General features: G+C 45.1%; 1 protein-coding gene across 1 annotated transcript; it reads right to left on the bottom strand.

Annotated features, from left to right (window-relative positions):
* Nucleotides 1-15,415: 15,415 nt before the first annotated feature.
* On the bottom strand, nt 15,416-19,490 carry LOC136628766 (uncharacterized). The gene is made up of 3 exons (XM_066604865.1): nt 18,989-19,490; nt 18,393-18,452; nt 15,416-15,575 (listed from the first exon to the last, which is right to left on the bottom strand). The coding sequence occupies exons 1-3, from the start codon at nt 19,488-19,490 to the stop codon at nt 15,508-15,510; spliced, it is 630 nt and encodes a 209-aa protein (XP_066460962.1). The 3' UTR covers nt 15,416-15,507.
* Between the last annotated feature and the right edge of the window lie 8,361 nt (nt 19,491-27,851).

The following is a 27,851-nucleotide window of genomic DNA, read 5'->3' as shown; positions in this document are numbered from 1 at the left end:
TAGTCAGTCGCTCATTGCTGAATCCCTGCTTGTTGATAGTGAATAGAGATCTCCAGCGCGCTCCGCTAGCATTCACTGAATAAGTGTCATTCCTGTGTAAAACCACTCTTTGGCTTAAACAAATGAGCGCATGCGCAAATACACTTGCTGCTACAGAACGTATTTGCGGATGAACAAGTCAAAAGTTTTTTTTCTTAACCATTTAAATTGTGCGTGGGTAAGAAGAAAAAAAAGCAGAAAGATAGGTTTTGCCCTATGTGCGAGAAAGATAGGGCAATGCCTATCTTTTTGCACCCGTATTATCACGCGGGAATCATGCTAGTCAAAAGGAAACTATTGAAATCAATGGTTTAATTGTGGGTTTTGTGGGTGTGATTTTTATACCCGCAAAAACGGGACAAAATCACGTTCATCTGTTTAAGCCATTCGATATAGCAGCATACCCACATGACTATGGGGAAGCAAGCGCACAGCACTGTGAAAAGAGTCAGATTTGCAGTGTCGGCACGATGTTCGGTGGAGGGCACCGGATGATCCAGGGAGAGGGTCAGTATAATTATACCTCAGCTGGCTCTCTGTCACATCCCCTAACAGCACAATAACTTAGTTTATGGAACTGAGAGGATGACACACATTCCCTTTAAAGAGATCACCAGGGAAGATGTGCAGTCAGTTGTAACTTCCCTTGTTTATAATTATTGTCCACCGACCTTCTTGTTCATTTTATTACTCTTGGCATCCTCCTTCGACCCATTTTGTTGAAGAGTTGTTTCCATTCACACGATCCCCCTTTCACTGGATGTTTTTCCTTGATCACACCATTCTCAGTAAACTCTCTACAACCCCATATGGTTGGCAGTAAAATCCTGGTCTCAGCTAGTCTAGCACCGATGACCAAGCTTCGTTGGAAGTTGCATAGATCACTGGATTTTCTAATTCTAATGTGGATTCTTACAAATACTGATCTAAGAAAGCCATGTCACTTTATTTTCTGCTGTACTCAAGGGTCATATGTCTAATTTACATACAGGGAAGCTCCAATTGTGAAAGGGATAGGGTCTCTAATAAAGTGGCCATTTACTGTATAAGAACCTAAGGGCTCGTTCACACGGCGTCTTTTGACATGTATTTACTGCACAATGTTTTGTGCGTGTTATATGTAGTGAATAGCACCCATTGACTTCAATGTGCTCATTCACATGAGCCTATTTTTTCACAAAATGCTCAATCACGTGAAAAAAATACTTGGCATGTTTTATTTTGGTGCGTATTATGCAACACAATAGGCAATTGAAGTGAGTTGGCCAGTGCAAAGACACAGTGAATACTCAGGGAACATGCGCACTCACTGCATACTAGCACAACAAATCAATGGACCCTTCTACTTACTTTGAATGTGCAAATACATAGAAAAAGCTTCCAAAGTGAGTGAAATACCCAGCCGTAAGCGATTTTCTGTCACGTATTTGTGCAGTGTATATGCGCACTCAAAAGCCTGCAGATGCAGTCGAGATACACAGCTGTAAATTATTTTCATAGGTTAACAGAGGGAGGAAGTTCCCTCTGTCACATCATTGGTCCTCTACCATCCAATCGCAGAAAGCCTCTGAGTCTGTCATGGCTGGTACTATCAAAGCAAAGAGATAATACATTGCAGTACAGATATCCTACACTGTATTATCATAGTGAAAACGTCCTCTACAGTCTCAAGACCACAGAACATAGTCAAAGACCTCAATTTGTCTAGTTTTTATTGATATTTACACAGTTCAATGTCTCAGATCTACTTTAAAATAAAAGCATAGAACAAATAAACAAGTGAAGATGAATAAAAGTAATGGATTAACTTTGTCTCACCAAAATATATCTAGATTTTTGACTCTTCAGAGTTGCCCATCTAGCTGATACAACAGCTTTACACAATTGATGCATTCTTTCTACAATTATATTCAAATATTGTTCAGAAATTTCTTCCCAACATTGATGCAGACGTTCCTACAAATGTGCTGCAACAATTCCGTTCTTTGAAGCCTACCAGCTTCTTCTTGTCTTTTTAAGTAGTTCTGACATAATCTAGAACTATGTTTTGAGTCTGTCTTGCTGTAATATGACCAACTAGGCATACACGAGGGTATTACATGGCTTATCAAAATGCTGTGGTAGCCTTTTTTGCCCAGTATGCTAGTCACCCTGTGCAAGTTGCCAACTTTTGATCCAGCAAAAGATCCCCAGATCATCATGCTTTTGCCTCCATGATTGACAGTTGGTGTCACACACTCAGGAACCATTCTTTCACCTACTTGATGGCATACAACAACCTTGCGTGATGTACCAAATATGTCAAATTTTGATTTATTAGTCCATAAAACCATCTTCCACTCCCTAGTAGTCCACTGGAGGTGCTGCTTGGTCCAGGCAAGTTTTTTTTATTTTGTAATCTTATCAGTGTCTTTCTAAGGTCTCGTTCACATGGGCGACAAAGTCGCAAGATTTTGTCGCGTTGCGACAATGCGATACGTTGCATGTATGTAAAGCCAATGCTTTTCAATGGGTTGATTCACATGTGTGATGTTTTGTGATGTGCGACATCCCAACACAAAAACCTTGCGGGTCCTGCGATATGCACGTGACTCGCAAGGTTTTGTAGTCCATGTTTCCCTAAGGAGCCTTCCTCTCTGTTGCATCGCATGAAAATGCAATTTTCATGCAGTGCGATACAACTTTGACAGTATGAAATCCTACTGTCAAAAGCCATAAGCTAAGCCCTGGCTACAGGTAAAAAATGTTTAAAAAAAGGATATGTCACCTTAGAAGAGCTGTCTGGCTCCGCTGTAGCTTCCACGCGGTCTCCAGCACTGTTCTTCATCTCTTTTGTTCAGGGATTGAAAATTCCCCGCCTCCTCGAAGCACTGCCTCTGATTGTCTGATGCTTAGCCAATCACAGCCATTTATAAAGCGCTGCCTCTGATTGGCTAAGTGTCAGCCAATCACAGCCACCGCTTCCAGAAGATATGAAGAACAGTGCCGGGGACCGAGAAGAAGCTGCAGCAGGGCCCCAGAGCCCCGGACAGCACTTCTAAGGTGATGCATACTTTTTATAAAAAATTTCTGCAGCTAGGGCTTATATTTCACAGATCAGTGATGCAATAGCATTGCAATTCTCTAGTGACAATACTGTCTTACCCGTATGAACGAGGCCTTACTGATACACTACCTGTCACACCTGCAAAAAGAACGATTGAAGATTTTGGACTGTGAGGCACTCATGGCACAGACTGTTGCCTTTCATAAAATCATCATCTGATTTTGTAATGGCCTTTGATCTGCCAGACCTCTTCCTGTCAGAGTTTCTTGCAGTTTTCAAGTGCCCCTCTGTGATATAGGAAACTGTAGGGGCTACCACCTTGGCTTTCTTGGCAAATTTGCTGTAGGACAGACCTACATTTCTAAGGGGGCCTTCACACTGATGAGAAAATTGAGTGAGATTTGTGTGCTACGAGATGCACAACTATGAATCCCATTTTTTTGAATGGGTTAATTCACATTAGCAATGTTTTTCTTCATGGCACAAGTGACGTGATGCCATGCAAGAAACACATCATGGCATGTTCCATCTTTCTGCACCAGCCCCATTGAAAGCAATGGCAGAACTCTGCCATGGCTGTGACAGCCACGGCAGGGATTCCCTTCATCCCCGCAGTGATGCAATGCTGTTTTCACATTAAATCACCTCACATCCACAGGGTTTTCACATGATGGTGTTAAGGACCGTTACACATGACCGGTCACATTAACCTTTCAAGCCTTGGGTTCCAAATTAGTTCATACCTGGATGCATCAGAGAGGCCAAAAACTATGATTTATAGTAATTAGCTCTCACAGATATGTAGAGATGTGCCGCGGCAAGTATATACAGCCCACTCTGCTTAAGGCGCGTACACTGCAAGTTTATTGACTGACTATAGTTCTAATACAGAAAATGAATACGTCATTAGTCACGAGGTTTAATCTCATTGGGTTAGAAATAACATTAGAATCATGCATTGTTTAGTGAGAATATATTTGTTCTCAAGCGTCTGTTTCACTTCAGTGTTATCTCGTCCTCCCTGGTCCTCCCTGGTCCTCCCTTGTATTCACTTTGTTATTCAGCTCGCTGTAGTACAGTCAATTCCCTTGTCCAAGTTTCTCCGCAGGTGTGGGAGGACTTTTCCTGATAACAGCTGTGTCCAGACTTGGTTCTCATGAAAAAGAACAGAGAGACACATCATTACGCATTGCAACGAATCTCCTGCTCTAAAGCTATTTCTGCTTGAATTATTGTTTCACTACACACAAGCTTATTTACGTCTTATAATGCTCCATTTTGTATCTAGCGGCCATTTTGAGACAGATTCTTTATTTTTTATGAACCTGTACTTTCTCAAATCCCCCTAGAAACTGTCTCAAAATAAACAATACCTTATAACTTCTACTGGGCGGGGTAAGGTTTGCTTTCCCTATCTCTAGTTTATGATCTATGCCCTACCTATCATTGTTGGTCAGCTGTCCTAGGGCTAATCCCTTCCCCGACAACTAATCCTAACTAACTAAACACGAAGACCTAGTAGACACAGAAGGGATCTACAACACACATGCTACTCTAGTCTAATGGCTGGGAGACTAGAGTGGTCACCCCTGCTTCTGCTGAGACAGATCCATAAGGGGACAAATCGCTCTGTTGTATTATAGGCATATAGCCATCGCCTGGGGTCTCTATATCTACGTATACGGGGGCGACAGGTACCATCTGATCTGTAAGCTTAGCACAGGAGCGTTTTATGCAGGGCACAATACAGACAGAAAGTAGCAGGAGTATGATAAGAGTAACCAGAATCCCTGTTCCTATCTGCATTAAGAATTGTTTCCATTGTCCGGTCCATACAAACCACTCATCCCAGGGGTTAGTTATCCCAGAGTTACGCTTCAGCTCTTCTGACAATGTGGCCAATTTCTTTATTGCGATAGTCACTTTACCTGTGGGCCCTGTGTTATCTGGAATATATGTACAGCAAGTTTTCACCAATCATTTTACAAACACCACCTTTCTCGACTAGCATCATATCCAGAGCCACTCGGTTCCGGAAAGCCATGGTGGCCGTGGGGCCCAACTGATCAGCAAGCCCCTAAAGTGCATCTCTTGTATAGCTCACGAACCCCTGCTGGTTGTAATATATATACAAACATTCTTATTGATGGTTACTATTCCAAACAGGGACTCAAATCCGGCCTTAACTTGATCCCTGGCTTTAAATTCATCTGGCACCCCCCCTTGGCACTCCGATTGCATCTACATATATATATACACACATGTGGATCAAACCTGCCACCTGGTTTCAGATTGTGACGCTCGTCTGTAGGACCTGAGAGAGAAGCAGAGACCACAGAATGCGTTATTGGCAATTCCTTGGAGAGACCTATGACAAAATTAACAAGAGAATCATTTCCCAAACTTGGCTACTGAGGCATGTATCCTCCGGAGAAAAAGAAAAACTAATGGAAGACACTCAATTCAAGATTTACCCGTTTCCTTCATTGCCCATGGATCTACTTTCCCACTACTCCGTGGACGGTAGGGTGTGTGAAAAGCCTGGAATATACCCAAAGCAGACATGATGTATTGCATTATTTCACCTGTGACATTTGTACCTTTGTTAGACTCAATCACTTCCGGTACCCCGTATCTGCGGATTACCTCATTCATGAGCTTCTATGCGGTTACCTGCTTATTTACTTTGGTAACAGGGTAGGTCTCCAACCTGAAAAGAAATCAACAACAAGCACATATTCATGCTTCCCAACAAGTAGGAGCTGAGTGTAGCCAATTTGCAATCCCTGAAATGGGTGGAGTGGTCTAGGCAAGCGTTATGTGGCAAATTTACTTCTGCCCTGTTGCTTACGGCAAAGATCATGCAAAATTGGACAAATGATGCAGCAGCTACAGAAAACCCAGGAGCCACCCATCCTTGTTCAAGCGCCGAAATCATTGCTGCTTTGAACAGGGTGCTGGATGAGGCGAGCATCGCCACCATGTTGAAGGAGGTGCTAGAAGGCCTGGAGTACCTGCATAAGAACGGCCAGATTCACAGGGATGTTAAGGCTGGAAACATCCCCCTGGGTGAAGACGGCTCAGTGCAGATCGCAGATTTTGGCGTCAGCGCGTTTCTAGCCACAGGAGGCAACATCACCAGGAATAAAGTCAGAAAGACCTTTGTGGGCACGCCATGTCGGACGGCACCGGAGGCGACGGAGCAGGCCAGAGGACACGACCTCAAGGCGGACATCTAGACCCCCGGTAGGTGTGTCTTTCCGTGCATTCGCTGGGCCATCATGGGGCACAGGGACCGTGGTGGGCAAGTTCTGTTGACTGTTCGCCATTCATCGTCCCATTTCTGCTGCTTCCATATTTAGTCCATTTGTCTTTTTCTTCATTGCTGGCTTGTAACTGTAAAGTCTTTAGCATATCAAAGTCCAAAGTTTGTATCAAAGTAATTCAAAGTCCAAGGTTTATATCAAAGTCCAAAATTATTGTTAAATTCTTCTTTTCTTCCACGGCTTAAGGGCCGCTGCCTTTGCTGTGTGAGCTTTCCACTTTGTCACCGCTGCACCATTCTTAACAAGCTGCCTGGCCTTCCATGTTAGGCCGTAGTCATGAGCTATGCCAAATGCATACCGGGAGTCAGTGTAAATGTTTGCCGTCTTACCTCCTACCACTCCACACGCCTCAGTGAGGGCCTGTAACTCCGCTTTCTGTCCTGGGACATGCGGAGGCATTCTGCTTTTAGGACATCTTGTCGCGTGACCACTGCATATCCAGCGTGGAGTCGTCAATTACCCTGGTACCATCTACAAAAACAACTCAGAATATACATTATTAACAAGGGCTTTCAGTTAACATTTGTTATGGCCACCTGTTCTGGCAACATGATGGCTTCCATTAGTAAACTTACAGCTTTTCTATTCTTGATGGAGGAAACACAAAAGGCTTAGTGATACATTGAGGTAACTATTTGGGTCAGGAGTACATAAAAAAAAAAAAGTAAATCATCAACATATTACAAGAGGGCGGTGCCCTCGGGAATTGGCCAGGCGTCTAATATCAGCTTCATGCATCTGGTAAACTGGTTTTGGGCTATTCTGTGCCCCTTATGGCAGCACTGTCCAACAGTACTGCTTTCCTCTGAAAATAAATGCAAACAAATGCTGACAGTCTGGCTGGCCCTTTAAACTCTTTCTCTTTAACGGGGAACAAAAGGGGTATTGGCTGGGAAGACACATTTCTTAAGGGCTTTAAGTTAACATAAAGAAGAGACAGTGTCTGCAATTGCATCTTCCTGGACATGTGCCAGGGGGTACTGACGGACCAAGGGGGCTAAGAGCTTGGTCCTCTGCGTACGTAAGAGTGAGGACGGGTAGAGGTGTCGCTTGGTCTGCTGCCATCCAACATAAGGTCGGGTGACTTTCAGACCCGGGGTGTATACGAGCCTCACCGGACAGGTGAAGTTTGATACAACCTCCCAAAGGTCCCATCACGCAATTCTCAATATGCTTTCAGGACCTTCCAGCATAAGGAAGCGCGTGAGGTATCGTGACCCTTAAAACATTACCTCAAGCGGTTCAGTTTCTGCCAGCTGAATTGGCACTTCTGAACCCCTTGCACTGATTACCGCTAGACAATCAGGCTGGTATTCTATTTCAAATAGATCATAACCTTATTGTAAAAAGAAAAAATTAAAAATTTAAAAATAGCTGACCTGCAATACCTAGATCACCTATATCTTCTCTTCCCCCCCTTTGAACTAGGGTACTTAATTGGGAGAGTAACCGAGTTCAAGGTAGTAGCAACAGTGAGAAGAATGACAAGAGCACATTGTAGCTGGATTTGACGGGCCAGAAATAAGTGCTTGGGTTGCACTTGCGTGTATACGCTCCGGATGTCATGGGGGGGGGGGGGGTTAGTTCAATACCAACTCCGAAGATTTGTTAACCATTGCCTGTACTGCTGCCACCGCACAAACACATGAGGGAGCTCCTCGAGCCACTGGATCCACCCTCATTGAGTAGTATCCAAGTGGCCGTGGTTGTCCTCCGTGCTTTTGTGTCAACACTGCCGTCACATGGCTAGAAAGTTCAGTACAGAAAAGAGTAAAGGGTAAAGAGTAGTTGGGAATACCCAAGACTAGAGAGCTGCTGCAGAGGCGAGAGAGAAAAGAATAATTGAAAGACAGTCATAGAGTGGTTGCATGAGAGAGAAAACCGAGGGGATTCATGGGCAGCAGTATGAAACAAGGCCCAGAAAGGTGCAGAGTTTGGCAACAGATGTAGGTACAGGTATGGCCTGGACAGCAGCCTTTTGTTCCTCTGTCAGATGTCCAGTTCCTTGGCCTAAACAATGACCCAGGAGAACAACCTTTATTTTGCAGGACTGGAGTTTGTCATTTCTGCAAGAAAAATTAACAGTGAAATTGTGGCCTGTTGGCAGGCTTCCAAATTATCAGCATACAGAACCGACATGCCGTAGGTGTCTGACTGACACCTCATCAGCACACAGTGCCTACATCACACAGCGCCGACAGCACACAGCGCCTACATGTGGTAGGCGCCTGGCTGACCCTTCAGCGTTTTTTCTGGACTGGAAAAAAGAGGGGTGTTTGTTGGAGCAGTTAGTTTACAAAACTCTTCTGAACCGGCACCTGAGGTCTCAACCCGTACTGATCCATCTGGTGAGAATTTGATGGATGCAGATAAGGCTTGTAAGATATCAGTGCCAATAATAGAGACATGAATATTCTACAAACATCTATCCACATTGGAAATTTACAGTCTGCATATGCAGGGGGGAGGAGGGGAAATTGTATCCCCAGTCAATATCTGCATCGTCTGAACACGGGTCATTAACTCTCATCCATCCATGCGGTCAAGTCTGTCTCTCTCATTCAAATGCCTATGATTCACCACACACACAATGTTTTTGCCGTTACAGAGTTCAGGAAATTGTGGATACATTGCACTAGGATGCACACCGTTCACACCAGGAGATAACGCGTATGATGCAACTGTCCTCTTCTTGCAAACAAATGCATTCAATCACTACCACCTCTCCCTGGAAACAGTCAAACTTTAACTGTCTGTAATACTAGAGATGTACAACAGATCACACAACACTAATATTTCCCATAAAAGGAACACACATCTAGCAATTATGCACACGCCCAACCAATTACAGAACTGACATTTACACAAAGAACAGCAAAAACAGTGAGATTCACTAGATTCATTACGGGTTCTATTCTGTTCAAGCAAACTTCTCTAATTGTCCAGTGTTCTCCGCTCTAACTCTCAAGGCCAAAGATTAGAGCGAAGAGAAAAACAAAGAGAAGGGGGGAGGACCTGCTCTGGACTAGCTGCGGCTTCTAATAGATCAAGCATTAACCCTCTATGTACTCCTATATATTTATATATCTTATCACATATTGACCCTCCCCTTCCGACCTTTCTTCTCAGCAGTATCTGACTTATGAGGAATGGACAACACGTACAGCAATGACACAATGTTATGACATTAAAACATACAGGACAGACAGCACGGTGGTTAATTGTCACATAATTGTCTACAGACTCTGCATGAACTTGCTTCATGCTATAGGGGGACACAGACTAGAGGATTCCCTTTCTCCTCCATTTTTTTTTTTTTTTTTCCTTGCAAAGTGGAAAAGATTTTTCCAGCAACAACTACATTCATGGGAAATTTTAAGCACAGACCTACTTGGGATGGGGGTGCTAAACACAGACTGCAGAACAGATAATCAGGAGGAGGCTGTTTGCAGGCGCGATGAGGGGACTTGAATGTTTCTATGCAAAATTCAGAAAAGGCACTTGTCATTGCAGTTCAAAGAATTGGCATGCTGGGTAAAAACATACATAGATGGGAGGTCAGAGGCCAGCTCATTTCTGCTGCGGAGCTAAGATGATGTCTGAACGGCAGCTGAAGGTATTGTTACAACAGAAGCTAAAATGGCCGCAGGGCTATGGCTGGCACTGAAATGGCCACCGTACATTTAAACAGGGCGTTTTGGCTGTTTAACTGTACATGGCATTTTGTGGGTCCATTAGGACTGGCTGTTTAACGGTGCAGGGCGTTTTGGCTGTTTAACGATGCAGGGCGTTTTGGCTGTTTAACTGTATCGGGCATTTTGGCTGTTTAACTGTATCGAACGTAGAAGTCTGTGAACACTACGTCATCGAGGACAGGGCATTTGGCGTGGAAGTCTTTGAACACTACGTCTTGTTGTATCGTACGTAATAACATGTTGAAGTTCTTTAAGAAGACTACTGATCAGGGTCTCCTGGATTCTGTCCACTTGGTGTCATGTAGAGGAGAGGAGTATGTGAAGAAGGTTAAGAAGTTATGTGAGATAGTGGGTATGCCGTCTGGTGGCAGGCTACAACCTGGATTGTGGTCAGAAATGTAAGTGTAGAGGGTCACTGAATGATGCTGGTTTATTGAAAGACGCTGAAATGTGGCATAAGGTTTCTGTACAGTTGAAAGCTGAAGGTTATGAGGAAGTTGAATGGATTGAAGAACATGTAAAGTCTTACAAGTACCGTAAGTCTGTCAGACCGCCTCCATACGAGGGCTCTGATAAGACTGATGATGTTCCACATCGGATGTGCACAAGGTGTGGAATTCAAAACCCAGCATATGTGTTTATCTATGAGTCTAAATGCAGGGAATAGTTCATATTCACAGAGAGCCGACAGCCGTTTTACAAAGGTGGGGGCTGTCGGAGAAGGCTTGAAAAGTGTGTTAGCTGATAATGAAGGAATTGTAGTTAATAGACAATTGCTCAAGTTTGCAGAGAAAGATGTTTCAGTAAGTAACGTAAAGTTGAAGTAAGAAAGTTGCAGATTCAAGATGGCGATTATTCATATGCTTTGAGTTGAAGACAAAGAAAGGCAGTCCTTCTTTAACATCTGAGGGCACCGCCCCGGCCGTGTCAGGGACAATGTTTTTCTCCCTTTTGTCCTGCCCCTAGATGGCCGTGTTGTTATTGGGGCCAATACCAGTCGGTATATCTTGATACGTGTCTAGTATGTAGTATTCCTGGACCCTCCCGTCACCATCGCCCAGTTAGGCCACGCCTTCGGTGGCCATTTCAGTGCCAGCCATAGCCCTGTGGCCATTAGATTAGAGCGAAGAGAAAAACAAAGGGAAGGGGGGAGGACCTGCTCTGAACTAGCTGCGGCTTCTAATAGATCAAGCATTAACCCTCTATGTACTCCTATATATTTATATATCTTATCACATATTGACCCTCCCCTTCCAACCTTTCTTCTCAGCAGTATCTGACTTATGAGGAATGGACAACACGTACAGCAATGACACAATGTTATGACATTAAAACATACAGGACAGACAGCACGGTGGTTAATTGTCACATAATTGTCTGCAGACTCTGCATGAACTTGCTTCATGCTATAGGGGGACACAGACTAGAGGATTCCCATTCTCCTGACAGCCACGGCAGGGATTCCCTTCATCCCCGCAGTGATGCAATGCTGTTTTCACATTAAATCACCTCACATCCACAGGGTTTTCACATGATGGCAAGCACTAGCATAACTATAGGGGATGAAGAGAATACGGTTGCACCCAGGCCCTGGAGCCCAGTACTATGAATAAAGCTTTATAGTTGGGTGCCCTGTTACAGGTTTTGCATTGGGGCCCAAAAGCTTCAAGTTACACCTCTGCATTAACGGGTTAAGAGAAGTTGGGGGGGCCTCCAAGATAAACTTTTCCACCCGGGCCCATGAGCCTTTATCTACGCCCCTGGTGGCAAGTGTGATTCACGTCCCGATAATGACCTTGCCGATGTGAAAGAGCCCTAAGAGTTATAATTGTCTGTCTCCAACTATTGTTGCATTTTAGGAATGTGTGGGTAGACAAAGCAGGACAGAGTCTGGGGAGCAGCACACCATCCAGACTGCTGTTGGCAATCGCTGTTTATTCTTCTTGGCTCTTCCTCTTCAAGAATAAGTTTTAAAAAATGGTTTAAACTTCTTCCAAAAAAGGTATTATAAGCCAGTCATGTCTGGAGAGCAGTATCCCATTCTGAAAGCTCTCAGAATAGCTCCCCACGACAGCACAAGGGAATGTCTCCTGAGCGATAGAAGGGTGTTTACAGGGGGCTAGGCAACTTTCGGATGTCATTCCTTGCGATCTTTCTTCTGTGCGGATAATACGCTGTCCATACATATACAGCCACGTGGAAAACCACCCACAAATTTATTTCCATGATCATTTGCTGGTCTTACACTATGGATATCTGCACTTAAGATTGAACCTTCTCGTGTGAGCCTGTATCCAATATAACCAGTACAATAAATTATATCTAGTTATACATAACTTCTATGCTTAAGGACACTTTCACACTGCCTACAAAAAAAACCCACACAATTTTGCAGTAATGCAACACTGCTACAAAACATGTATGAGAAGCCCATAGTTTTAAATGAGTTCTTGCAGATGAATGATGTTACATTGCTAGAATACAAAATCATGGCATGCTATACACAGCCGCGATGTGATTTCTTTTTCTATAGCCCGTGTTTCACTATGGACCCTTCCTTTCTGTTGCATTGCACTAAAACAGTTTTCATGCAATTAAACTTTTACAGTAGGAAGCCCTACTGTAAAAGCCCTAGCTGCATTAAACCACATACACCACTGTCAGACTTTGACAAGCATCTCTCCAGCTCCGGCACTTGTCTTTAGTCTTCTGCCAGCCCTTCCTTGATTGGAGGTTCAAATTTCGACTGCAGGAAGCAATGCTGTGATTCTCGAGCACTGCAGCTTAGCCACAGTCATTCAATGCAGTGGCTGTGATTGGCTGAGCAGCAGCGCTCAAGAACCAAATCAGAGCAAGCGCTCAAACCAAGCAAGATGGGGGTGGGGTGGTGTTCAAGGAGGTCACAGTGAAAGTCCCTGCTTTCTTGCCAAAGGCCTGTAGCAGGGGTGTGAAAACTACTAGAGTGCTACTGCTTTAGTAAAGTTTCAGGGAGGTGCTTGCTGATGTGACTAGTGGGGTCAGTACTGTGAACATCCAGGCTCCCAATCAGGACAGTGTATGGAGCCTGGCCCACCCCTGTGATTTAGGGAGGGAAGCTAAGATGGTCTCATGAAAGTCACCTCTATCAGCTTCCCAAAGTCTATGCAATAAGGAAGTAAGTAAGTGACTCTAGGCACCTCATTAGGGAATACCTTGGCCAGGGAGTTGACGTTTAAACTGCTCAACACTGCAGACTGCACAGTAGGCTCCTCAGTATGCTCCCATGGCTGCACCCCTCTCTCTAGGTGACAGCTCTCCACTATATTTGGACTGTGTACCCTTTCTAACTAATGTGTGGTGCTGTATGGAATATGACTCTTCATTTCTCCTTTCAGAGTGGAGATAAAATGGCGTTTAAAGCCACACTGCATGTGAATAAATGCAAGGCATTAGTTGGATTTTGGCCAAAATACGAGCTCACAAGCCAAAATGTCAAGGCTCCTTGCATTTTGTGAGTACTAATATGAGTGTAACACAGCAAAGGAAACAAACAAACAAATATAAAAAGACGGATGGACACACACCCAAGGTGACAGTTCCAATGCAGTTTTCCTTTTAGGGGGCAGGGCAGCCTGCTGAGCTAATATGGTATCATTACTAGGTTGCTTGTCTGCATGGTGCACTTCATCAGGATGATCTGACACTTTGGTGTATACTCCTGCACAGAGTAGATAGAAAGTAGCCACCCCACTCTATATATGAGGTTGTGTGAGTGTGTCTCATCGGTGTCCTCCAGTTATAATGGTCTCCCTCATTCGGCAGTTTGGCTGCCTGAATGCTGAGGTGATGCAGGTTTGCCCTCCTGTGTCAGTTAGCATATGGCCATTTCCAATGATTGTTTGCAAATATATTTTTAAGAACAAAGAGCAGCTCTCACTTGAACAAGTCTTTAAACCACAGTTCCATGCAATTAATTGCATTGTGATATCCCATGTAATGTCTGTGTATGGGAGCACAACATGTTAGATCTGAAAAGAGCAACAGCTTTAGATTTGTTGACAGTCAATATGACTATGGGCAGCCATTGTACCATCAAATGTGGCTCACCTCAAGCAAGACCATACTACAGCATATTGGGACACATTTTTATACGGTAATACAAGCTAAGAGTTAGACAATGCAAACTAAAAGTCTAAAATTTGACAGATTTACCATCTAGCCATGACGAACCTCATACATTTTAAGACAGTCTATTCTTGCACCACCCATTACCAGTTTTATTCCAAGCCATGTGCAGAGTAGGCCATGACCTTATTTTGGATTAGTTGGATAAACTGCTGCAGTGTCTAAAAACCACAGTGAGTGTGCCATAAATTACCGTATATACTCGAGTATTAGCCGACCCGAGTATAAGCCGAGACATTAAGTTTCCCCACAAAAAAAAAAAAAAAAAAAACTGGGAAAAAAAAAAAAAAACAACAACTTATTGACTCGAGTATACCCAGAGCTATACTCTGGTATATACTAGGTTAAAAAAAAAAAAAAAAAAGCCTCCATACTCCCCTCCGAGCCGGCATCTGTGTGAGAAGCTGCTTGAATCCTCCCTGCTGTCATCCCCCGCCGTCCTCTCTGCTTGGCTCTGTCAGTGCTGTGATTGGATTGAGCGCCAGCCAATCATAGCTGGTGCTCGATCCAATCACAGAGCTTACGTATACAGCACTGATGATAGGGGATTTGAAAGCCGAGCAGGGAGAATTCTAAAGCAGCTTGATTGGCTGTGAATGATCAAGCACCAACTGTGATTGGCCGGTGCTCGATCCAATCACAGCTCTTACTTACACAGCGCTGACGGTGGGGGATGACAGAGCCGAGCAAAGGGGACGGTGGGGGATGACAGCGGAGAGAATTCAAGCAGCCTGCTGCATCGCCACCAGAGGCACAGGCGCCAACTGGGAAATGAGTATGGAGTTTTTTCTTTTTAAGCCTTCCCTGACTTGAGTATAAGCCAAGGGGGGCTTTTTCAGCACATTAAAAAAAAAAAAAAAAAAAAGGCTGAAAAACTAGGCTTATACTCGAGTATATACACAGTATGTAGGTTTTCTGCTGCAGTGTAAGCCAATATACAACAGTTTCTTACTAGTAAGTCTGCCCATTTGATCCGGAAAATATACTGAAGCCTTCTCCAGTTATGTCATTCAAGATTCCTTTAGAATAAATAAGTTCAACTAGACAGAAATTCAGAGATTCCAGAGTTTTATTTCAAAAACCTTCCAGTAGAAAAGAAAGGAGGCTCTTCCACTGCACAGAGAATGAGTTCTTGAGAAGGACCATATGGAAGCCCAAACTGCTGAGGAGACCATTATTCAGGAGGACGGCTCGTCAGGGACATCCTCACATCATCCAGAAAGGGACTCCTTTCTTATCAGAAACCAGACATTGGAGGATCCGCAGAAGAGGTCATTAACTCAGTTCCAGCTATGATGGAGTCACCTGGGACAGTAAACAGTACATACAAGTTATGCAATGCTGATTCTGTTATAAACTTCATTAAAGCAGATCTGTCGGATTTCCTATGCCAACCTGTGGCAGTAGAACAGACAGTGGTATTTACCACAACAGATGGAAGTTCCCATCACTAGAACTACCTGCAAGATTCTGGACTGTTAGATTACCACGGCAGCCTAGGGCCTTACAAGTCCCCCTATATAGTACAATATACTGCAATACTGAAGTACAGTGTCTGATTGCATGCACATGGAAGTTCATTATGGAGACTAAAAAGTAAAAAAAAATGTAAACCTTTTCCAAGTACATTAGAGCATTTAAAAAAAAGTGTGTGTGTGTGTACACACACATGACACATTTGGTATTGGCTTGCTATGATGATCATACTGCCCCACAGAATGAAGACAACATGAATGCTAGAGATGAGCCAACGTACTCGTCCGAGCTTGATATTCGTGCGAATATTAGGGTGTTCGGGATGCTCGTTACTCTTAACGAGCACCACGCGGTGTTCGGGTTACTTTCACTTTCCTCTGTGAGACGTTAGCGCGCTTTTCTGGCCAATTGAAAGACAGGGAAGGCATTACAACTTCCCCCTGCAACGTTTAAGCCCTATACCACCCCCCTGCTGTGAGTGGCTGGGGAGATAAGGTGTCACCCGAGTATTGAAATCTGCCCTTCCCGCGGCTCGCTACGGATGTATTCTGACATTAGTTCAGAGAAAGTGGTATCGTGTTGGAGCTGCTATAGGGAGAGTGTTAGGTGTATTGTAGGCTTCAAGAACCCCAACGGTCCTTCTAAAGGCCATAAATCGTCTCTATATGCGCTCAGTGGGGCCGGCGGCAGCAGCGCCGACCCCATTGAGAACATATAGAAGACAAATCCTTCTTTTCTGCCACAGCTGTAACAGCTGTAGCAGAGAAGAACGATGTTTGCCCATTGAATTCAATGGAACCAGCAATACAGCAGGTTCCACTGAATGCAATGGGCTGCCGGCGATTACAGGATGAATGGTCGGGAAGGGGTTAAATATATAACCCCTTCCCTGCAATTCATCCAGAAATGTGATACACTAAAAATATATACCGGCGTATAAGGCGACAGGACGTATAAGACGACCCGCCAACTGTCACCTTATACGCCGGCAATACAGTGGAGCAAAGAATAAAAAGCATTACTCACTTCTTCAGACGATCTGCGCAGCTCCTGTAGACTGTCACTCCTTCCTGGTGTTCTGCGGTGCTCCTGCAGGCTGTCGCTCCCTCCTGGTTCCCGGCAGAGCATTGCTTTCTCTACGAAAGGCTTTAAATCCACGCCTCCAGAAACACACGTGCCTTCAGCCAATCACAGCCAATGACAGTGATGTCATTGAATTGCTGTGATTGGCTGTGTTTCTGGAGGCGGGGATTTCAAGCCTTTCATAGAGAAAGCTTTAGTCCGTGGACCAGGAAGGAGAGTGACAGTCTGCAGGAGCGGCGCAGATCGTCTGAAGTAGTAAGTAATGCTTTTTATTCTTTGCTCCACTGTATTGCCGGCGTATAAGGTGACAGTTGGGGGGTCGTCTTATACGCCCCGTCGCCTTATACGCCGGTATATATTTTTAGTGTATCACATTTCTGGATGAATTGCAGGGAAGGGGTTATATATTTAACCCCTTCCCGACCATTCATCCTGCGATCGCCGGCAGCCCATTGCATTCAGTGGAACCTGCTGTATTGCTGGTTCCATTGAATTCAATGGGCTAACATCGTTCTTCTCTGCTACAGCTGTTACAGCTGTGCCAGAGGAGAACGATCTTTACGCTGACAGTGCGGGGGGGGGGCCCACTCTTGCCGCTATTGTGGCTTAATAGTGGGACCTGTGAACTTGAGATGCAGCCCAACATGTAGCCCCTCGCCTGCTCTATCCGTTGCTGTGTCGTTCCCATCACTTTCTTGAATTGCCCAGATTTTCACACATGAAAACCTTAGCGAGCATCGGCGAAATACAAAAATGCTCCGGTCGCCCATTGACTTCAATGGGGTTCGTTACTCGAAACGAACCCTCGAGCATTGCGAAAATTTCGTGCCGAGTAACGAGCACCCGAGCATTTTGGTGTTCGCTCATCTCTAATGAATGCTGTAGACCATGTAAAGCCTCCTGGTCTCCTAACACAGTGTGGCAGATGCCATTTCTCTGGTTCATGGCCCCTTCCGTAAAAATCAGCATGCGCTCAGTTTGCCTACTGAGGGGCGAATGTCTTTACCCTACCCCCTCGCCGTTCCATTATTTAAGGCACTTCCTCCCACTGAATGGGGACCAATGTTCCACATGAAGTTTGAGTAGAGCACAGAAATTAGTTTTGACCCTTGCCAGTGTCCCCAGCTTCACCAACATCAGCCTGTTTGACTAGATCTTAGCTGATTACCTTGTGCCAACCCCAGCCCAATTTACCATACTGCATGAAGTTTGCCTGTCTTGAGCTCTGTGTATTCCTGATACCACACTCAGTAAAAGTCAAATCAGAAAGTAACAGACTGGTCTGACCTGGCATTGGAAACATCAATCTTTCCTAGTGTACAAAGTCCTGCATATGCTTATAAGTTTGTGATAGGTATGCAAGTACTGGTGTAACTATAGGGAATGCAGTTGCACCTGGGCCCAGAGCCTTAGGGGGCCCATAAGGCCCCTTTTCTCCATAAACAGAGCCTAGTAGTATGAATAAAGCATTATAGTTGGGGACTCTGTTACAGGTTTTGCATTGGCCCAGGACTTCAAGTTATGCCTCTGTTAAGGCCTTAAGAGAACTTGGGGGACAGTTACCTTCAGTGTTCACACGTTGTCCCACCTCCTTTGGTTCCTTGAAGAGCTCCACCTTCACATCTGGGTACAGTTCAAGAATGATGTTTTATAAGAGAGTTAGTCACTTAATTTAGTTAATACTCAAGGGGTATTGTTGCCTTAGCAATCAGGTATATCTATCTACAAATTGAAGATGGATAAACATTGATGTCTCTAGTGATTCTTTTGTTCTATTGTTGCAATACAAAAGGTTATATGCTGTGGCATCCCCTAGGGTCAACACTTCAATGGTAGCACATGTGATACCCCTTAGTAAAACATTACAAAGACTGATGACAGAATGGCATGCTCACACACCTGGCACTCTGCTACTGAAACTACAATAGGAGTCTTTGACACACACACAGGAATTAAATAGGAGTAAGACACTTTTCAGAGTTGAATTTAGGGGTCTCAGTTCACAATAGTTAAAAAAAAAAATAATTATATAAAATATATATATATATGACATTTTGAGAATAGAGACTTCTGAATCTGACATGAAAATCAATAGGAGTAAAACTTTAAAATAAGGTCAGTCACTCAACACTAGTCACAACCTTTCATGTCAGACTTACCAGGTGCTTGCACGTCATTTTCTAAAGTTGGAGCACCATTTTCTGAGGCTGGAGCCACAGTTTCCACTGAAGTCCGATTCTCTGTGGATGAAGCATCCCTGTCCTCTGATGGGACATCACTCTCTGCAGATGAAGTCTTTGGTGCCTCTGATGTATCATTTACCAAGTTTGGAACCTCATTCTGTGTAGCTGGAGCCTTAGTGTCCTTGGGTAGGGCATCATTCTCTGTAGATGAAGGCTTCTTATCGACAGATGGAGCCTCAGGATCTACATTTGTAGTTCTAGTGTTCTCTGATGGAGCCTCATTTCCTGCAGATGCAGATTTAGTGTCCTCTGTAGGAGCATTAGTGTCCTCTGATACAGGCTTCTTCTCAGTGGATGAAGCTCCAGTATCTGCTGGCAGAGTCTCAGGAGCTGGAGTTCCCTCACAAGGCATATCTGGTGAACCTACAGGTACTGAAGTATTGCCAACTGCAACCTGAGCTTCCACACAAGACGCCATTGCTTGAAAATAAGTTAGACAGACTGTTAGGTGGCAAGATAGTTAATATGCAGCCAGTCACATATAGAAGGGGAAAAATTAGTATGAAGGTAGTTATTTGGTTTTAGAGTATGTTCATGTGCAGAATATACTAGGTAATCTTACAGTACAAGGAATGTGTGAGTTTTCAAGAAATCCCATACACATGGGGCTGATAAACCCACAGCATGAACTCACATGGCCAACAGATTTTAAGCCAACGGCAGGTCAATCTACATTGCAGATTTTTCACTGCAAATAGTGGGATTCCCCCTCATTTGAAGGAGCACATATAGCCCACAACCCCTCAGAGGCACTTCAAAACAGAAGTGGTAACAATAGTTTTAGAATTGTTCTTCAAAGTTTGAAACAGTACTGCTGTACTTAAGCCTTTTACTTTCTTGGATGCAATGACTGAAACTGCTAATTAGTTAACAATGTGTTTTCCCCCAGTACAGTTAAATAGGGTTTTTACACATCTCCTTGCATATTGCCCCCCTCAACTACTATGAGGGCCTGTGGTCCACAAATACACAGAAAGAGCATGTTCTATTTTTTTTGCACAGCTGAAAAGAAGCGCCGGAATAGTAGTCTGCAGGGCTATAGGGGAGGGGGGACCAGCAGGAGGAGCCACTTCCAGGACAGTAATAGACGAGTGAGGAGCTGAGGAAAGATTACAGGACAGCGAGGAAGAGAAGGAAGAAAGCCTTAGGAACAGCCTGCAGAGGAGCGACTTACCTCAAAATGGAGAAGATGCAGGCAGTGGTGGAGGAGTGGGGCTTAGACTGGCTGAAGAGGACCCTGGGCAGAGCGTTGGCAGAGTCAGGAGCAGTGACCAGTGAAGCGGGAGGTCTGTAGTGGTAGCGGGTGCAGTGACGAGTGGCACCACCAGCAAGACTGGTGAGGGAGAAGAGGCCGCATGCACTGATGAGTCCCAAGCACGCGCTGTCGCCATGTAGGAAGCCCCTCAAGGGCCCCTTTGGGCTGGCTCCCTCCTGCACTACCAGCAGGGGGAGAGTGCAGACCCGCGAGGAATCCGACAAGGCAGCATCTAGGTCTAGGTCTCGTGCTGCCAGTTAGGCAGGGACCTAGTACCAGACTGGCAGACAGGAGCAGTGGAAGCCCGTGGGGCTGCTCACCTGGCAAGGTACTTATTGGGGAGTAGCCTAGGCACAGTCAGCGGACAGGAGAGATGATGGCGGGCCAGGAGCAGGTCTGGTTAGGTGGAAGATGTCAGCCAGGACAAGTTCTGAAGGAGCAGCTGCGATTCAGGCAGAGTGACTGCAGCTGGAGTAACCAGATGTTTGGGGTGGACGTTGGAGAAGGATTCAGATCCAATGGAGGGAGGATTAGCAACTGGTGGGTTCACAAACCTTACGCAGCCAGGTGAGGTAACTTTTATGGATTGTGCATCCAATTCAATTAGTCAGGTAGCATGTGCTGGAGAGAGTGTGAGTGTGAGTGTGGGGGGGGGGGAGGGGGAGGAGGGAGCACAGGTGTGATGGCAGGTGCACATGGCATAGGTAGTGACTAAGTCATTTGTGGGTGGATTTTGAGAAATGTGGCAAAGGCAGGAGGTAGGATCAGCACCTTCACCGGTATCAGCCTGGACATTACCCAATGCACTGGATGACAGTTGGTATAGTGACACAAGAGGGAGCGTGATCAGAGGGTTGGTGAGGCAACAGAGGGCAGCAGTAGCCATGCAAACATAAAAGGACTGGGTTTGGCTGGACAATAGAGCAGGGGGGTGGGTGCGCATCTAAAGAAAGATGTTAAGGAGAAAATCTGGTGGGACAAATGTTGAGATTCTCTTTTCTCCTTTGGAAAAATTTAAATTTGGACAAAGGGAAAAAAACTGAATCTAAAAGGAAGAGGAAAACCATCTGTGGCATTTGATTCCACAGACATTTTCCAACTGGCTTCAGGCATTTGCTACACTAGCCAAGGTTATAGAAAAAAAGAGGGGGGGGGGGGGGGGGAGAGAACTGTTCTGGCCTTTTCTGTTACCTGGATTCAATAGGGGAGGTGTATAGAGTATACGGGGGTCAGACATGGCTCCATTATGATGAGCAATTTAGGCAGCTGAAAGCGGTCCGGCCATCCATTAGGTTGGATCAGAACGATATTGGGCTTTGGTTGCGGATGATAGCCCCAGTAAGGTATGGGCAGCCCTTTCAGGGTGGTGCCGGGACTTCAAGCTCAGCCACAGGGCAGAGGTCTGGGAGGACATGCGGGGGCCATAAGCCTGGGTTATGTTGGCAGTTTAAGAGCGGCCAGTGTAAAATTGGAAGTAGCTGCCAGTTTAAACATGTTTGCTCCCTGTGTAATGTTGGAAAAAGGGATGACACCAGTGACGCTGGCAGAGATGATGCTGTTCATAAATAGGTACCCAGATAGGGAGAAAACAGGTTTATTGTTGGAAGGGTTCCGGGACAGTTTTAAAATTCCTGCGCCAGTTCATAGTGTTCCTGTTACAACAAAAAAATAATTACAGTTGGTGCTACGGTATCCAACTGTTAAGACTGAAGAGCTGTTTAAGGAGGTTCTGTTAGGTCACATGGCAGGGCATTTTAGCTCCCCACCATTTGCAGATTTGGTAGAGTCACCGCTTGTGCAGTTCTCTGAGCCAAATAAGTTTACATTAATACACCACTTGTCGTATTAAAAGGGGCATCAGTAAATGACAGTATAGATCCATAAATTTTTCTGTGGTTTATACTTCCTTTGATGCCGCAGTTAATTGCGTGCGAAAGTATGGAAAGGGGGCCATCGCTTTTTGGTTACTTCTGGTATCGCCCAAGAGCATTCAATTGTTAGGTTGAAGTGGGTAGTGAGGGACATCACTGGTCTTAGGTCAGTCATCCATTATCTGGGTGATTTCCTGTGTACAGGGCCAGCGAGGTTGCCAATTTGCACAACATTGTTGGGGTCGGTACAGTAGGCGTCTTGGCATTTCGGGAAAAAATAAAAATAAGAGGCCCACAACCTGTTTGAAGTTCTTAGGCATTACCATTGACAGTTGCAATGAAGTGCAGGTTACCCAAGGACAAATTGGTGGATTTAAAGGCAGAAGTGAACAGAGCAAGGGTAGTGACCAAAGTCCCTTTGAGAGTTGGTCGTTATTCGGCAAGCTTAATTTTGCTTGCCGGATAATGCCAATGGGGCAAATATTTTGCAGGAGGTTAGCAGGAGCTAAAGCTGGAATATGTTTACCTGACCACAAAATTTACTTGGGGAAAGGTCATAAGCATTTGGAGGTGTGGGTGGCATTTTTAGAGAGATTCAATGGTCAGTAATGAGTGAAGTAGTAGACAATTTTGACTGGGAATTGTTTACCGATGCGTGAGGGAGCGCTGGTTTTGAAGCCCATTTCCAAGGTCGGTGGTGCGTGGGTTGTTGGCTGACAGAATGGAATTTGTTTGGTTTTGTAAAAAACCTTGTGCTGCTGGAACGGTTTCCTATTATAGTGACCGTGGCACTACGGGGCAACCATTTTAGGGACAGAAAAGTGCATTTTCATTGCGACAACTTGGGGGTGGTGCAGGCAATCAATAATTTGTCTGCCTTGTCCCCTCCAGTAGTGGTCTTACTGCGCCATCTGCTACTCGAAGCATTGTCCTTGAACACATGGATCGTGGTGGTGTATGTACTGGGGTCGAGAACTCAATCGTGGATGCTCCTTCTCATTTCCAGTGGGAGAGATTCCGGTTGTTAGTACCCAGAGCGGAGGAGGAGGGAAAGGGGGAGGAGATGTCCGGCACATATCTAGAGCATGTCAGCAAGCAGTAGGACACTTGATAGGAGCATCGGCTCGGCTACGTGGGCTGTTTACGAGGCAGCGTAGTTAGAATGGGAAGCATGGCTAAAGCAGTTTGGGAAGGTTAGCACTGATGAGGATAGGGTAGGGGAAGGATATAAAAAAGGCTTGTTGGTGGCAAGGGTTAAAACACTTATGGGGGGGTTGCTTTTTATGCAAAGTTACAGGGATTGACAGATGTAACAAAGAATTTTTTAGTAAGGCAGGCGCTGAAGAGTTTTAGGAGGGGAAGAGGGAGTTTTGCTACATGACAGCCAGTATCCTTTGTTATGTTAGGAAAAAAAAAAAGGGAAAAGATTCAGAGGAGGCGGCTTTTTCATTGGCACTTCTTGGGGCTCTTAACCCCTTAAGGACATGGCTTATTTTGGCATTGAGCATCAAACGATTTTTGGTAGATTTTCATCTCCATTTTTCAACAACCATAACTTTTATTTTTCTGTCGATGCGGCCGTATAAGGGCTTGTTTTTTGCGTGGCAAACTGTAGTTTTTATTGGTGCCATTTTTGGTTACAGACTATTGTAAAACTTATTTTTTTATGATCGTAGGGAGAGAAAGCGCATTAATTCTGCCATAGATTTGCTTTTTCTGTTTGTTTTTTTTAAGCATAAGTTATGCAGTATAAGTGACACTACATTTTTTTCTGCGGGCTGTTACGATTAGAACAATACCAAAATTCTTTTTTTTTTTTAAGGTTTTTCCACAAAAATGGAAATTATTTTTTTTCTAAACTCACTGCATTTAAAGTCCTATAACATTTTTATTTTACAATGGACGGAGCTCCGTGGGGGCTTATTTTTTGAGACAAGCTGTAGTTTTTATTGGTATTATTTTGGGGTACATATGTTTATCACTTTTATTGCACTTTTTGGGGGCAAAATGCTAGAAATCAGCATTTTGCCTCAGTTTTTAGCGTTTTACGCTTTTTGCCGGGCAGCATAAAAAAGTTCATCCAGTTTATTATACGTGTCATTACGGACGCGTCGATACCAAATGTGGGTTTTTAATTTTTTTTTATGCAGTGAAAAAAAAGCATAAAAAGGTTTACCTTTTTTTACGTTTTTATTTTTTGTACTTTATTTTGCTTTTATTTTTACACAATCTGTGTCCCTCTGAGGGACTTTTACTGCATAACTAATGATAGCTACGATAAGGCATGGCAGGACTTCTCTCCTGCCATGCCTTATTGCTTACTATAGCAATCTTAGGCAATGACAATACAAGAATGACGTAAGGGTACGTCATTTTGCGGGAAGTACCCCGCTCCCATGACGTACCCTTATGTCATGGGTCTGGAAGGGGTTAAAGTGGGCAGACTGGTTTTGCCCAGTAAAAAGATAGGCAGAGGATCTTAGGCTGATGGGCAGTTGGAAATTTTTATCCACTCTTCCAAGACAGATGGGGTGGGGGAGCTAGAGTTAGACCAGACAGGAGACAGTTGAAGTTTCGTAGGGATACAGCAGTGATCCAGCGGATTGGTGTCAGGGGTATGGCATGGTTTAGAGTTCTACAGGATGTCCAGCACCTAGTTAGCTTGGACAAGGCACCTGACATTTTGGTACTGCATGTCGGGGGTAATGACTTGGGGAGGAGACATTTCAGGGATTTATCCAGGACATACAGTGCAATGTTACATCTACTGACGTACCACAGGTTGATACTGTTCTGGTCGGAAATAGTCCCAAGGAAAGTCTAGCAGTATGCGCGGTTAGTGAAAGATGCATAAGGCCAGGATAAGGCTTAACCAGAAGGTGTCCCGTTTTGTGGGATGTAGTGGGGGAGTGGCGGTGCGCCATATAGATTTGGAATCAGGGGCTGGGAATTATTGGAGGAGTGATGGGGTGCACCTCAATGAAATTGGCACAGACCTTTGGTTGTTGGGGTGCAGGAAGGCATAGAGCGAACATTGGTTTTGTGGGGTTTGGTGCAGGTATGAGGTAGTCACGCTGTGGTGGTTAAAATGGGGGGGGGGGTCCTTGGATTCAGCAGAAGTGTGTGTGGGTGTGGGGGTGTGGGTGTGGGGGTGGGGGGGAGAAAAGCAGGTCTGGATAACTACCCCCCCCCCCCCTCCTGTTCATGGAGTGTTGGCTAGTCTCTCTCCTTTAGGCTCTGTCAGGCTGGAGTCCCTGAAGAGATGAAAGATGTTGGGTCTAGTCCCAGAACAGCTATTGGGTCTTTGAGTCAGGAGGTAGGCAACTAGGCCCAACTGTGTTTGGGCCTCCTGAGTCAGTAGTCTTGTGGCAGGAGGCGTTCGGAAAAATTTTGGTCTCGCAACTCGGTTGACGTGCAGTGGGAGGCAGTACAAAAATTTCTCTGTTGGCGAGTTGGTTGGGGCTCCAAGGACTTCCCTTTCTTTTGTGGGATGTTTGTTGCAAGATGTTTTTTACAAAATTGTTAAGTTTTATAATGAATGGCTGCTGTGGCCAATTTAGCCAAAGCTACAAGTTATTGCATGTTTAAAGGGGTTGTCCCGAGGCAGCAAGTGGGTCTGTACACTTCTGCATGGCCATAATAATGCACTTTGTAATGTACATTGTGCATTAATTATGAGCCATGCAGAAGTTATAAAAAGTTTTATACTTACCTGTTCCGTTGCTGGCGTCCTCGTCTCCATGGTGCCGACTAATTTTCGCCCTCCGATGGCCAAATTAGCCGCGCTTGCGCAGTCCGGGTCTTCTGCAGTCTTCTATGGGGCTCCGTGTAGCTCCGTGTAGCTCCGCCCCGTCACGTGCCGATTCCAGCCAATCAGGAGGCTGGAATCGGCAGTGGACCGCACAGAAGAGCTGCGGTCCACGGAGGAAGAGGCCATCTTCAGCGGTGAGTAGAGAAGTCACCGGAGCGCGGGGATTCAGGTAAGCGCTCCGGTGAGCTTTCTTTACCTCCCTGCATCGGGGTTGTCTCGCGCCGAACGGGGGGGGGGGTTGAAAAAAAAAAAAACCCGTTTCGGCGCGGGACAACCCCTTTAATGGGTTTTGGGAGAAAGGAGGTTGGGTTAGGTCACATTAGGCTGAATCAGTTATACCCAGCTCACACACAAGCAAAATACACACATGTGAATATACCCATTGAAATCAGTATGGAGCTGGCCTTGCAGACAAAAAGTTTAAAGTCTTGCAAACATCTCAGGTTTTCTTGGACTAGTGAAAGCATGCTAAAGCTATTGCTGTATGAAGGGACATACCATTTTACTTATGCAGTTGCCAGTGTTTAATATATATATATATATATATATATATATATATATATATATATTATATAAAAATTTTAGATCAGCCTTGGCAAACATTCATATATCTGCCTTCACAGAAGATGGCTAACTAGTTCAATATTATACACTGGTATGTGCAAGGAGCATGTTGTATCTGCCTCCTACACATGGGTATTAGTATATCTTGACGCCACCGGAAGCTAGGGGGTTTGACAGAAGGAACACCCCTGTCATACCCCCAGCTCCCAATAGGGTCAAGAGACGAAGGTCCTACCAGCACAATGTGCACTAACACACCGCTGGTTGTTTGTGATGCCTCCCAGCCGCACAGAGGATGACGGCAGATTGACGGATGCCACCAGTCTGTTCTGGCGGCCGGCTACCTACTGTGAAAATCCCAGCCCCTGTGTGGTCCCTTAAGACTGCTCCCCCACGCACACCTACTGCTCATGTGTCTGCATCGCCGCTGAGGATCGTGAAGCAGTCCTGCGGCGCACTCCGATCGCAGGTCTGCTTCAGCACAGTGCGTCCGGCTGGCTCTCAGAGTGCCCCCCCCACCACCACCACCACCACCAAGCCCTCCCAGCTGCATCCACAATGAGTAACTGACATGTTGGGGTCTGCTTCTGCACTCCAGCAGAAGGCGACAAGTTGGAGAATGTACGGGTGCTGACGATCCTGCTTAGGTCCCGTGCCGCAGTGCCATCTCTACTGTGCATCTGCCCATTACACTGCCTCCCCCTGCCACGTTGCTATCCCCACAGCGGACAGCATCAGTAAGTAACATTTGGGGGGGGGGGGGGGTGAGAACCCTAGTGGTGTGCAGGAGAAGCCACTTCACCCCTCTTTAGCATAAGTGCTTCATAGGCAGCCCTAGCAGCAACTGACGCTCTATGAATTTTTCTGACACCTGCTATCGCCTTCCAGGTCCTACGGCCAATCAGCAACAGGGTGAGTCACCCCATCACTCTTGACTCCACACAGACTTCGTGGTGGCATCAAGATACACTAATACCCTACACATGTTTCACTAACATGATTTACCATATTTGTATTAACCACTCCTGTGAGCATAACTTTGCATAAACCCATTTTGTGATGTAACATCTATATTCCTTTAAATAAAATCTGAAGCGTACTGGCTTGATACAGAGCATTGTGTCAATCTGTTACCTTTTGTGCACAAACTTCTGAATAACTAAGCTGGCCCACAGTGAACTCAGGGAGACCTGTTGGCTCAGACAACAGTCAGAAAGCACAAAACAGATCTGGGTTGGAAGCAATTAGTAAAGTTTATCAGTACAAGCAAAGAAAGAT

Source organism: Eleutherodactylus coqui, chromosome 5 (genome assembly GCF_035609145.1).
Source record: "Eleutherodactylus coqui strain aEleCoq1 chromosome 5, aEleCoq1.hap1, whole genome shotgun sequence".
In the NCBI taxonomy this organism is placed as follows: Eukaryota; Metazoa; Chordata; class Amphibia; order Anura; family Eleutherodactylidae; genus Eleutherodactylus; species Eleutherodactylus coqui.
The sequence above is the reverse complement of the archived record's forward strand: the minus strand, read 5'-3'. Positions and strand labels throughout refer to the sequence as shown.

What these genes read in the sequence shown, in the direction of transcription:
- LOC136628766 (XM_066604865.1), bottom strand. Translation starts at nt 19,490, where the DNA reads ATGGCGTCTTGTGTGGAAGCTCAGGTTGCAGTTGGCAATACTTCAGTA. An exon ending in AAATGACGTGCAAGCACCTG is followed by an intron (nt 18,453 to 18,988) that starts GTAAGTCTGACA and finishes AACTGTACCCAG; the next exon opens with ATGTGAAGGTGGAGCTCTTC. An exon ending in ACAACGTGTGAACACTGAAG is followed by an intron (nt 15,576 to 18,392) that starts GTAACTGTCCCC and finishes TTACTGTCCCAG; the next exon opens with GTGACTCCATCATAGCTGGA.